The 13936-nt window shown below is 42.9% G+C and overlaps 1 protein-coding gene across 1 annotated transcript in view; it reads left to right on the top strand.

Moving 5' to 3' along the window:
- Positions 1-13936, top strand: part of cacna1ha (calcium channel, voltage-dependent, T type, alpha 1H subunit a) — a 362311-nt gene that overhangs the window by 37838 nt on the left and 310537 nt on the right. The window contains exon 4 of the mRNA XM_086000548.1: positions 1491-1650. Coding sequence (XP_085856674.1) covers positions 1491-1650 — 160 coding nt within the window. The remainder of the gene's footprint in view (positions 1-1490; positions 1651-13936) is intronic.

Genomic DNA, 13936 nt, shown 5'->3' with positions numbered 1-13936 from the left:
GAAATGTCTCCATGTTAACCGTCTGGGGATAAGTTCACACTGCAACAGATGCTCAAGCCTTTTCCAGACTTGTATTTTGAAAAGGGTCTTAATTTTACTTACAATTGTGTCACCTCACAAAACTTTATTATAGGCTAGAAGATTACTGTGGATGATATTATTATTCAAACACTTAATGACCTTGTATGAAATTTCTCTCTCTTATTTTAATAGAAGTATTATCTTATTTGAAATAAATTAAATGGATTTACGATGTTCCTGGAACAGGAATTGGATATGAATGCTTCAAGTGTTCATATGACAACATTGCCAACTGTAATTTCCTGTTCACTTTTGGGGTGGCTGTCATTGCCAGATTTTCATGCAACATATCATTGTCCCTTTAAACTGCAATCATATTGTAGTAGATTGAACATTATAGAAATATGTATCATTACAGTTTGGTAATTTTGATAGATGGATGCAAAGAGATATTAATAGATTAAGTGAATGTGCAAAACTGTGGCAAATGGATTTCAATATAGGCAAATGTGAGGTCATCCACTTTGGACATAAACAGGATAGAACAGGGTACTTTCTAAATGGTGAAAATCTGAGACAGTGGAGGAGTGGAGGTCCAGAGAGACTTGGCGGTCCATGTTCATAGATCATTAAAATGTCATGAACAGGTACAGAAAATAATCAAAAAAGCTAATGGAATGCTGGCCCTTATATCTAGAGGACTAGAATACAATGGGGTAAAAGTTATGCTACAGCTATACAAAGCCCTGGTTAAACCCCACCTGGAGTACTGTGCTCAGTTCTGGGCACCACACCTTAGGAAGGATATATTGGCCTTAGAGGGAGTGCAGCGTAGGTTTACCAGAATGATACCCAGACTTCAAGGATTAAGTTATGAAGAGAGAGTACACAAATTAGGGTTGTATTCTCTGGAATTCAGAAGGTTAAGGGGTGATTTGATCAAAGTTTTTAAGACATTAAGGGGAACTGAGAGGGTAGATAGAGAGAAACTATTTCTGCTGGTTGGGGAGTCTAGGACTAGGGGGGGGGGAGTCTAGGCCTAGGGTTATAGTCTTAAAAGTTAGAGCCAGACCTTTCAGGAGTGAAATTAGGAAACACTTCTACACACAAAGGGTGGTAGAAGTTTGGAACTCACTTCCGCAAATGGCAGTTGATGCTCGGTCAATTGTAATTTTAAATCTGAGATTGATAGATTTTTGTTAACTAAAGGTATTAAGGGATATGGGGCAAAGCAGGTATATGGAGTTGGTCGCAGATCAGTCATGGTCTCATTGAATGGCAGAACAGGCTTGAGAGGCTAAATGGCCTACTCCTGTTCCTATGTTTACATAGAACAAAGTTTAATTCGACATTTTCTACCAAATCAGAGGGAAACAAAAAATAGTTGAGTTTGTCATGAAAGTTATTGTTATTGGAAAGAAAAGTTAGACTACTCACTAATTGTGCATTTGCATTTCTATATTTTTCAGGTATGAGAATACTAGTGACTTTACTACTAGATACTCTGCCTATGTTAGGCAATGTCCTTCTCCTTTGTTTTTTTGTCTTCTTTATATTTGGGATTGTTGGAGTGCAGCTTTGGGCTGGGCTGCTAAGGAACAGGTGTTTTTTTGAAAACAGCTTTGCAATGTAAGTACTACCTTCAAAATCAATTAACGAACTTTGTGAGTTTTTCTTTGATAGTTTATTGTGAAAGATTTGAATTTCTAACATAGACTGAATGACAGTGGACTGGTCTGGTATAGAACATACTAAAATCATTTTTTTTTATTACACTGATCCAAAATCTATCTGGCCTTTATACTGGCTAAAATAATCTATGACTATTCCTAAAAGTATGTTGGAAGCCTCATCTGTTTTGGTTGAGTATTTTCTTAATGTTGCCCAATAAGTAGTTAAAGTATGTATAAGGATAATTCACAGTGGGAAGCTGCGCTTGAAGGGAGGTGATTTGTACATCCTAAGGATGATACTTTTTGGGTTATGTGAACAATCAGGTCAAATGAGAGCTTTTGCCTCTATATAAACCATGATGGATTTGACCTTGACAACGACATTAATACAAACATTGTGAAAAACTTTAATTCCTTACATTTACATAAGACATAGGAGCAGGAGTAGGCCATTTGGCCCCTCGAGCCTGCTCCGCCATTCAATAAGATCATGGCTGATCTGATCTTGGCCTCAACTCCACTTCCCTGCCCGCTCCCCGTAACCCTTCACTCCCTTACCATTCAAAAATCTGTCTATCTCCACCTTAAATATATTCAATGACCCAGCCTCTACAGCTCTCTGGGGAAGAGAATGCCAAAGATTCACGACCCTCTGAGAGAAGAAATTCCTCCTTATTTCCATTTTAAATGGGTGCCCCTTTATTCTCAAATTATGCCCCCTAGTTCTAGATTCCCCCACGAAGGGAAACATCCTCTCTGCATCTACCATGTCAAGCCCCGTCAGAATCTTATACAGGAAACTTTGTGCTATCCGGCACCGACGGGACCGAGCTGTTGCCGTCCCATCAAAACTGCCGGACAAACCAGCGCTAATGTTGAAACATACGGAGATTTTGAGCTCCGTATCTGGCAACAAACCCTGTTGCTTAGCAACAGCTTCTAAACAGTCGGCCGTACCTTGCAAGCGTCTCTGTAGCTTAGCAACAGCTTCAGTGAGACCTTGCAGAGCCTGACTGGTAAAAAAAAAAAGCAATGAAAAGAAAAAAAAAGCAACGAAAAGAAAAAAAACCTAACGAAACGGCTCCTGATTTTTGCCGGTGGCTCGAGCATTCCGGACAGTTAACCTCCGGATAAACCAAAGTTTCCTGTATGTTTCAATAAGATCCCCTCTCATTCTTCTAAACTCCAATGAGTATAGGCCCAACCTGCTCAACCTTTCTTCATAAGACAACCCCTTCATCTCCAGAACCTTCTCTGAACTGCCTCCAATGCAAGTATATCCTTCCTTAAATAAGGAGACCAAAACTATACTAGGATGCAGGCCATCAGGTCCAGGGGACTTGTCCACCTTTAGTCCCAATAGTTTGCCTAGTACTTTTTCTCTAGTGATAGTGATTGTTTTAAGTTGCCCCCTCCCACCCTAATAGCCCCTTGACTTTCCATTATTGGGATGCTTTTAGTGTCTTCTACTGTGACAACCAATACAAAATATTTGTTCAAAGTCTCTGCCATTTCCCTGTTTCCCATTATTAATTCCCCAGACTCATCCTCTAGGGGACCAATGTTTACTTTAGCTACTCTCTTCCTTTTTTTATACCTGTAGAAGCTCTTACTATCTGTTTTTATATTTCTTGCTAGTTTACTCTCATAAGCTATCTTCTCTCTCTCTGTATAAATTTTTTAGTTGTCCTTTGCTGGTTTTGAAAAATTTCCCAATCCTCTGGCCTTCCACTATTGTTCGCAACATTGTATGCCTTTGTTTTCAATTTGATACCATCCTTTACTTCCTGAGATGATATGCCTACACGTGTAGAGTGTTACTGTGAGCTTTGGAAGCATGAAATTGTATATAACCAGTATCAGCTGCCCACTGCAAGTGAGGTGACGTGATTTATTGTGCCTCACTTGTGATCAGGTTATTATAACAAGGGCACAAGTCATTAAATAATATGCCTTCTCAAACAAGCCACTGGCTCTGAAATTCTGCAGGAATTGTATAGTTGCTTTTAGCTGTTTTCATCATTACTCTGGCGGTTTCGCTGTCTCCCACCAAGGTTACAGTGGAAGGCTGCGAGCACCCTGCTGAACTTCAGGGCCACTGACTTCTCAAATAGGAGACACTGCTCACCATTTTTTAGTATATTCCAGCCCTCTTCCAAACTTGATTTACTCTCTACATATTTGTCTAGCATATAGTTAGTAACCTTGATCTTACCAAAATTATATCTATTTATGGATTGTTATTTTGGGAGGATATATAACATTATGAAAAACTACTGATCGAAAAGGTAGTTGGCGATGAGGAGGAAATTGAACAGGAGTTACAAGACTGCGGATGCCAACTATATTGATTTTCCTGTTTTAAACTACTTCAAGTGTTATATATCCAAGATTGCACTATAAGGTTTTCTATCAAAAAATTTACTGTAGTTATTGTGCTATAAGCTGTGCCTGCCTGGATAGTAAAATTCCACAGTAAAGATAAACCAAATTTCTCTACAAAAGCACACTTGGATGTAATTTCTTATATGAAGCTGATTGGCATCAGCTCGCTCAAGAAACCACGGGGAAGTTGACCTTAAATGAAATGGCCCCAAATTTACTTATCATCTTTTGTGAGTTTGTGGCTTAAAATAAATACAAAAGCATTTTTGGAGGTGGCTTCTAAGGCAGGACCTGATACTGTCAGGTCTCTGCCCTGTAATGGCTGCCCATAGCAATCTGGGCCATCCGAATGTGTATTCAGCGATGCTGCTGGGAGTTCATTAACATTTATTAAAATAAGGAGGAATGGCATTGGACTGCTGCTCCAGTTACATCAAGGGTACATTGGAATGAATTAATTGAAACACTATTCACAGCTTCTCTCCTCTCCCCTCCCTCCAAGCAATATTCCCAACTTTTACCCCCTTCCCATTTTTGCGAGTGCTCCCATCTATAGCGGTTGCAATCCTGATCATTGGGGCTGGGAGCAGCATTGAGAGGAGACGGAGACCTGCTTTTGTACACTAGCTACTGGACTCAGGGGTAATGGGGCTATGGGGAAAGGGGCCTAGCTGCATTGACTTTTGTCAGCAAATGTTGATGCACTAACCAGGCCCCCAAAATTCTGACCGTCAGTGTGAAATACTTGGTTGGCATGTTTGATATGTTTTATTTACCTTAGGGTGCCAACATTACAGTTCATACTTGGGTTCTTAAACGTTAATTTAATCCATATTTGGGATGACTAATCTGTGGGGAACAAAGATACGCTGAGGACAAATGTTAAAACCAGGGACACATATAAAAACAAAGACACAGTAGAATTCACCAACATAACAGCTCAATTCTTCAAAAGAAACCGGTATTACATCAGAAGCCTCTTAATGGGGCCATTTAACACCAGCAGATGTTTTAAACATTCATTAGTGGAATCCATCATTCCTTTTAAGCAAGTACCATTGTATAATGTGTATCAATCCTGATGGCCATTTATGGGAAATGTTAACCATCATCAGTGTAAAGGCCTCTACCAGACTTGCATTCTGTGATCAGATGGCATACACCTGTCCCACCAAACACCTTAATGTGGAAGAAAATTCTAGGGGTATATTTTTTGTTCAAAATACTTCACCTTTTTATATTAGGAAGTGATACTCTTACCTAAAATTCCTTTGACATTTTTCAAGAACATCAATGTTGTTGCTATCATGGAGACCCTTGAGTAATCAAATCAAATCCATGGTTGAGATATAATTAAAGCTTTTTAAAAAAATCCTCAGAGGTATGTCAGGTAAGAGTATTTTCCTTTACAAAAATTGGTTTGGAAAAAGTAGTCCCCCAACAATCACTTCCCCTTTAATTAAGCCTAAAGGCAACTGCTGGAGTTTGTAAAAAAAAAAATCAAGACACAGCTGCTGCTTAGCTTATTCTTTCCACTCACTTACTCAAAACAAAGGAGTTCTTGATAGTTGAGTAACTTTAATACTGTAATATTAGCTGAAAACAACAAAACAGGTTGACCCAGGGAGACAGAAGTTTACCTGAGCCTGCCAGCAGTCTGAGGTTTAAAATGGGAGTGAGGGAGGGGAGAATTTCCCATAACCTGCCAACAATTGGATGGTTAAAGTTTGGGGCAAGAGGGGAGAGACCGGAATCTCCTGTGCCTAAAAGCTCATTATTATTTTAAACTGATGAGTGAATTAAGTGATATATTGCACAGGCACCTGAATTAATAATATTGGCAGTGTCATTTGATTTTTCTCTCGAAAGAATTTAGGAGTGAGTTGCACTGTGGACCACCTACATAACACTTCATAGAATCATAGAAACGTACAGCACAGAAGAAGCCCATTCGGCCTGTCATGTCTGTGCTGGCTCTCTGAAAGAGCAGTTGCGCTTAGTGCCACAGCCCCGCTTTTTGTCCGTAACCCTGTAAGTTCCTTATCCTCCGGTACTTGTCCAACTCCCTTTTAAAATTATTTATGGAATCGGCTTCCACCACCTTTTCAGGTACAGCATTCCAGATCCTGACAACTCTTGAGTTTAAACATTTCTTCTCATCTCCCCGCTAGATCTTTTGCCAGTGGTTTTGAACCTATGACCTCTGGTTATTGACCCATTTACCAGAGGGAATAATTTTTCTCTATCAAAACATCTCAGCATCTTGACAACCTGTATTCGGTCACCTCTTAACTTTCTCTGTTGCATTTCCGATGCATTTTTGAAAAACAGGTCCTATAATCAAAATGGAAAGGGGAAATTTCTAATTAACTTGCAGGTTTTTTTTTACAGTCTGAGATATTCTTCATTTGTGCCAAATTTCTTAAATTGCAATCAAAATTCACACAGATAGCCAGTGCATTATTTCCAAAATATAAACAATCCATAGAGTTAAAGACACTTAGTACATTTCAAGCACTTATTTGAAAGAATTGCATATAATTATATTCAACAATGCAGATTTGAGACGGCATTTCCATTTACCAAATACCATAATGGTTCCTGTAAGGTAAAAGCCTATAAATTACTGTTTGCAATATTAGCATACAAACACTTAACACAGCTGTATGATGTTCCTCTATCCACTATTTTAACCAAACAGGGGGTGAAAGGACAATTGGTATATTGGACAGGTGGCAGAGAAAAGTGATGAGGCTGTTCGTGGGACACGAGATGTTTTGGGTTATGAGGATAACATGACAGATCTGACTTTGCTGTCACTAGGAAACATTGGGCAGGAACTTGTGCCATAGTAACGGCGCATCTACAGTGCACGCCGTTACCATGGTGCAGATTTTTGAGGAAATTGTGGCATAGATGACTTATTCCATTACTTGTGCCCCTTTGTGCGTGAGCCTCGCAGAAACAGTGAGCGTTCCGTTATCATAGCTCCGCCCTCCTTCTATAAAATGAATGGTGATGCCCAATTTGAAGCATTTACGCTGCTTTGATCGCCGCTGCTACTTAAACTGAACCAGAACATTGCAGTTGATCTGGCAACAGCATGGTTGTATTGAAAGAAAAGGAATGCAAAATTTAATAGAAGAAATTCAACAAGCTGGAAAAGGCACTGTCATATTAAGTATTAAACTAACTTAACAGCAATTATATTTAGTAGAATAAACACAAATTGAGATGTGTATGTGCAGATAGGAGAGTCGGTTGAACACCCTGTAGTTGAAGTCTCTGGCTAACCTGAATTTCTCCCCTTTGGAAATATCAAGGCCTTTCGCAACAACTTTTTAAAAGACAACTACAGTTGCTTTTAGTTTAATGGTTCATTCATCCGACATGGCAACACAGCATTTGAAGTGAGTTGGTAGTCGGCCTCCAGGTATCTCCTAGCACATCAAACCACCGTTTCCAAGACTGTCACTGACCTCATCTCCTCTGGAGATCTTCCCCCTGCTGCCACCAACCTCATAGTTCCCCAACCCCGCACAGCCCGCTTCTACCTCCTTCCCAAGATCCACAAACAGGACTGCCCTGGTAGACCCATCGTTTCAGCCTGTTCTTGCCCTACAGAACTTATCTCTTCCTATCTTGACTCTATCTTTTCTCCCCTTGTCCAGTCTCTTCCCACCTACATCCGCGACTCTTTGGACGCCCTCCGCCACTTTAACAGTTTCCAGTTTCCTGGCCCCAACCGCTTCCTTTTCACCATGGACGTACAATCCCTCTACACCTCCATCCCCCACCCGGATGGCCTGAGGGCGCTCCGCTTCTTCCTTGAACAGAGGCCCGACCAGTCCCCATCCACCACGACCCTCCTCCGCCTGGCTGAACTTGTTCTCACATTGAACAACTTCTCCTTTAACTCCACTCATTTCCTCCAAATCAAAGGTGTTGCCATGGGTACCCGCATGGGTCCTAGCTATGCCTGCCTTTTCGTGGGCTATGTGGAACAATCTTTGTTCCAGTCCTACTCGGGTCCCCTCCCTCACCTCTTTTTCCGATACATTGATGACTGTATCGGTGCCGTTTCCTGCTCTCGCCCCGAACTTGACAATTTCATTCACTTTGCCTCCAATTTCCACCCTTCCCTCACCTTCACATGGTCCATCTCGGACTCTTCCCTTCCCTTCCTCAACTTCTCCATCTCCATCTCTGGGGATAGGTTATTGACCAATATTTACTACAAGCCCACTGACTCCCACAGCTACCTGGACTACACTTCCTCCCACCCCGCTTCCTGTAAGGACTCTATTCCATTCTCCCAGTTTCTCCGCCTCCGCCGTATCTGCTCCGACGACGCCACCTTCCACACCAGTGCTTCAGACATGTCTTCCTTTTTCCGCAACCGAGGATTCCCCTCTACTGTGGTTGACACTGCCCTCGACCATGTCAGTCCTATCTCCCGCACTTCTGCCCTCACCCCTGCCCCTCCCTCCCGGAACCACGATAGGGTTCCCCTTGTCCTCACCTTTCACCCCACCGGCCTCCACATTCAACGGATCATCCTCCGGCATTTCCGCTACCTCCAAAGTGATCCCACCACCAAACGTATCTTCCCCTCCCCTTTCAGCATTCCGCAGGGACCGCTCCCTCCGAGACACCCTAGTCCACTCCTCTATCACCCCAAACAGCCCTTCCTCTTCGCCTGGCACCTTCCCGTGCAAGCGGAGGAGATGTAACACCTGCCCCTATACCTCCCCCCTTCCCACTGTCCAGGGCCCCAAACACCCCTTCCAGGTGAAACAGCGATTTACTTGTACTTCTCGCAATCTAGTATACTGTATTCGCTGCTCACGATGCGGTCTCCTCTACATTGGGGAGACCAAACGCAGATTGGGTGACCGCTTTGCGGAACACCTCCGTTCAGTCCGTAAGGGTGACCCCGAGCTTCCGGTCGCCTGTCATTTTAATTCACCGCTCCATTCCCACTCGGACCTCACCGTCCTTGGCCTCTTGTATTGTTCCACGGAAGCTCAATGTAAACTCGAGGAACAGCACCTCATCTTCCGATTAGGCAGTCTGCAGCCTTCCGGACTCAATATCGAGTTCAACAATTTCAGATCATAAGCTCGGCCCCCATTTCATTTTCTCTTGTAATTGTTCCACTCCTTTTCCCCCCCCCCCCTTTCCTTTTGTTTCTCTCTCACACCTGGCAGCTATCTTTTGCCCTGCCAGTACACTTTACACCTAATCCCAGCCTATTACTATCTCGTCTAGCTTCTAATCTCTTTTACTTCTTTTGTTTCTTTTATTCTTTTGTCCGATCGCAGCCCTGCCTCCGATCTAGTTTCTTTTCTTTCCAGTTTTGAAGAAGGGTCCAACCCGAAACGTCAACTCAAATTTCTCTCCACGGATGTTGCCTGACCTGCTGAGTTTTTCCAGCATTTTCTGTTGTTATCTCCTAGCTGCTTCCTGGTCACACTTTCTGATCAGGCTCTTGCAGCTCACAGCAGATCCTCCATCATCCAGCTCTCTTTAATCACTTACGCTTCAACAATTAACATTTACCTTGGGTAAACACCCAAATAATCTATTTAATACAGCATGGTATCCTAGCTGGAGATTGCCACATCTCCTTAGCTTTTTAGCCTATAGCGTTAAAGGATCAATACATTGGCTGCGCCGCTTCCGAATCGCCAGTGTCATATTTTAATGAGTTCCGCAGCAAGTTTTTGCGTAAATTTACCACTGCAGAATTGGGGCACACAATATGCCGGTCGCCACTGGCTGTAAAAAGACAGAAAATAACAGTTAATATGGTATTTAACTTAATCTATGAGAACAAGACCAAAGGACACTATTACAAAATTGTTAAGCTTCAACGGATGCTGGAGGTTAGAAAATAAAAACTTTTGTCCCCACCGAGTTGTAAATATAGACTATCATGACCAATAATGCTTCTATTTCTGATCTACATGCTGCCCCTTGGCGACATCATCTGAAAACACAGCATCAGTTTCCACATGTACGCTGACATCACCAGCTCTACCACACCACCACTTCTCTCGACCCCTCCACGGTCTCTAAATTGTCAGACTGCATGTCCGACATCCAGTTCTGGATGAGCAGAAATTTTCTCCAATTAAATATTGGGAAGACCGAAGCCGTTGTTTTCGGTCCCTGCCACAAACTCCGTTCCCTAGCCACCAACTCCATCCCTCTCCCTAACATCTGTCTGAGGCTGAACCACACTGTTCGCAACCTTGGTGTCATATTTGACCCTGAAATACGCTTCTGACCACAAATCCGCGGCATAACTAAGACCGCCTATTTCCACCTCCGTAACATCACCCATCTCCGCCCTTGCCTCAGCTCATCCGCTGCTGAAACCCTCATCCATGCCTTTGTTACCTCTAAACTTGACTATTCCAACGCACTCCTGGCTGGCCTCCCACATTCTACCCTACGTAAACTTGAGGTCATCCAAAACTCGGCTGCCCGCGCCAAGCCCTGTGCGCCAAATCCCGTTCACCAATAACCCCAGTGCTCGCTGACCTACATTGGCTCCTGGTTAAGCAACACATCGATTTCAAAATTCTCATTCTTGTTTTCAAATCCCCCCATGGCCTCGCCCCTTCCTATCTCTGTAATCTCCTCCAGCCCTACAACACCCTGAGATATCTTTGCTCCTCTAATTCTGCCCTCTTGAGCATCCCTGATTATAATTGCTCAACCATTGGTGGCCGTGATTTCTGTTTCCTAGGCCCTAAGCTCTGGAATTCCCTGACTAAACCTCTCCGCCTCACTACCTCTCTTTCCTCCTTTAAGATGCTCACTAAAACCTAGCTTTTGGTCACCTGCCCTAATTTCTCCTTATGTGGCTCGGTGTCAAATTTTTTGTCTTATAATATTCCTGTGAAGTGCCTTGGGACGTTTTACTAAGTTAAAGGTGCTACATAAATGCAAGTTGTTGTACATTGAATAACTAATTTAAAAAAAAGTTGGATAACTAACTGGTTAAGAACGTGATTGAAGGTCGTAGGTAAAAATAAAGTGGACTATCAAATACTCTGTGCAGCAATTCTTTTAAAGCCTAGTTGGGGCCATAGAAATGTCTACTGTGGAATGCAACTGGCCAAGGCTGGATAAGGTACTGTTAAATTCATATCTTGGAATTTCACTAGATTACTTTTGCAAATCAGAGAGACATTTCAAAGAGCCTTATCTATCTGGAAGCTTAACTTATGATTAGCCTCCTCGTTCAGGACATGAAAGGTTAGAAATGACTGTTGGTGATATTAGCAGACGAATACTTAAAATAAACTTAACGCCTTGTCAAAATAGCGAGACAGATGAATGCCATAGAAATGCAGCAAGCGTCTCTGCTAATATCAACAACAGTCATTTTGAGCCTTATGTAAGTTGAGTTAATTGCTATTTGTACTGGCCATGGTCTTTAGGATGGCTTGGGCTTGTTGGGCAAAAAAACTTTCTTCATTTTTATAGTACAGTAGTGTGAAGTTTCTTATAATTTGAGAAAGCAGTGAGTGGCTTCAAACTTCCCTGAGAATATCCATTACATCAAAAGAGTACTTTCTCTCTCAAAGTTCATTTCCTCTGACTTTACTTCACTTTAAATAATAAAGGTATGGATACAAGTTTAATTTGCTAACAGAAGCACAGATCTAAAAAAAAATTAAGTGAATATGTACACTTGTTAAGATGTGGGATGCTTGTGGCTTTTTTCATCTGTGTCAATATCCAGTAACTTCATGTTTAACGTAGAACAGTCCAGACCTGGTATAAAATTCTATTTCTGCTGGCTGACCCATGTGTCTTCATGCCAACCTTAAAAGAGCATCCCTTAATTGCAACAGCGTGAATTTTTTCATTTCATTTGCCAGCCGTCCTTGTGATCTGTGACTAAGCTGATCAAGGGAAGGGCTGCACAGGAAGACAGGAAATGGGTGACCACCAGGCGGAGAAATAGAAGCAGGCAGGTAGTGCAGGAGACCCCTGTGACCATTCCCCTCTCAAACAAGTATACCGCTTTGGATACTGTTGAGGGGGATGACTCACCAGGGGAAGGCAGCAGCAGCCAACATCCTGGCACTGGGGGTGCTCCTGCTGCCCAGGAAGGGGGGAAAAAGAGTGGGAGAGCAATAGTGGTAGGGGATTCTATAGTAAGGGGAACAGATAGGCGTTTCTGTGGCCGTAGACGTGAATCCAGGATGGTTTGTTGCCTCCCTGGTGCCAGGGTCAAGGATATCACTGAGCGGCTGCAGGGCATTCTGGAGGGGGAGGGTGAACAGCCAGAGGTCGTGGTCCACATTGGTACCAACGACATAGGTAAAAAGAGGGATGAGGTCCTGCAGCAAGAATTTAGGGAGCTAGGTGAAGGATTAAAGAGCAGGACCTCAAAGGTTGTAATCTCTGGATTACTCCCGGTGCCACGTGCTAGTGAGTATAGGAATAGGAAGATAGAACAGATGAATGCGTGGCTAAAGGGATGGTGCAGGAGGGAGGGCTTTAGTTTCCTGGATCACTGGGTCTGCTTCTGGGAAAGGTGGGACTTGTACAAGTCGGACGGTTTACACCTGAACCAGAGGGGAACCAATATCCTTGCGGGGAGGTTTGCTAGCACTGCTGGGGGGGGTTTAAACTAACTTGGCAGGGGGATGGGGTACAGAGTGGAGCTATAGTAGGGGGTGATTTACAGCCAAATACAGAGGAAAAAACAAGTCAGCTGGGAAGGCAGAGCAAATATGTGAAGGCAAAAGGGAATATGGCAGGGCTGGAAGGCATTTATTTTAATGCAAGGAGTCTTGCAAATAAGGTGGATGAACTGAAGTTGTTGTTGAACACATGGGAGTACGATATTGTTGCCATCACGGAGACATGGTTGAGGGAGGGTCAGGACTGGCAGCTCAATATTCCGGGGTATAGAATCTTCAGGCGAGACAGAGGGGGGTGTAAAAGGGGAGGGGGTGTTGCAATATTAATTAAGGAGTCAATTACTGCTGTAAGGAGGGATGATATATTAGCGGGTTCCTCAAATGAGGCCATATGGGTAGAACTTAAAAACAAAAAGGGGGCAAGCACTTTGGGAGTGTACTATAGGCCCCCAAACAGTCAGGGGGAGATAGAGGAACAGATATGTAGGCAAATCTCAGAGAAGTGTGAAAATAATAGGGTAATAATAGTGGGGGATTTCAACTTCCCCAATATAAATTGGGATAGTCAGAGTGTGAAAGGCTTAGAGGGTGCAGAATTCTTAAAGTGCATCCAGGAGAGCTTTTTGAGCCAACATGTAGAAAGTCCTACAAGAGAGGGGGCGGTACTGGACCTAATTCTGGGGAATGTAGCCGGGCAAGTGGTGGAAGTATCAGTAGGAGAGCATTTTGGCGACAGTGACCATAATTCAGTGAAATTTAAGGTGGTCATGGAAAAAGACAAAGACGGCCCGGAAATAAGGGTTCTAAATTGGGGGAAGGCCGATTTTAATATGATAAGGCAGGATCTGGCCAAAGTGGACTGGGAGCAGCTACTTATAGGAAAATCCACATCAAAACAGTGGGAGACTTTCAGAAGGGAAATAGAGAGAGTACAGCGCCAACATGTTCCTGTAAAGGTCAAGGGTGGGACCAACAAGCAAAGGGAACCTTGGATGACAAGGGAGATACAAAAATGCATTAGAAATAAAAGGGGGGCTTTTGGCAGTTACAAAAGACTAAAGATGGAAGAAGCCCTAGAGGAGTATAAAAAGTGCAGGGGCATACTTAAAAAAGAAATTAGGAGGGCGAGGAGGGGCCATGAAATAACACTGGCGAGCAAAATAAAGGAAAATCCTAAGATGTTTTATA

The sequence above is a fragment of the Somniosus microcephalus genome, chromosome 11 (assembly GCF_052327205.1).
Source record: "Somniosus microcephalus isolate GS21.2 chromosome 11, FLI_Smic_1.0, whole genome shotgun sequence".
Lineage (NCBI taxonomy): Eukaryota > Metazoa > Chordata > Chondrichthyes > Squaliformes > Somniosidae > Somniosus > Somniosus microcephalus.
Note: the sequence above shows the minus strand (reverse complement) of the source record. Positions and strands in the feature narration are given on the sequence as shown.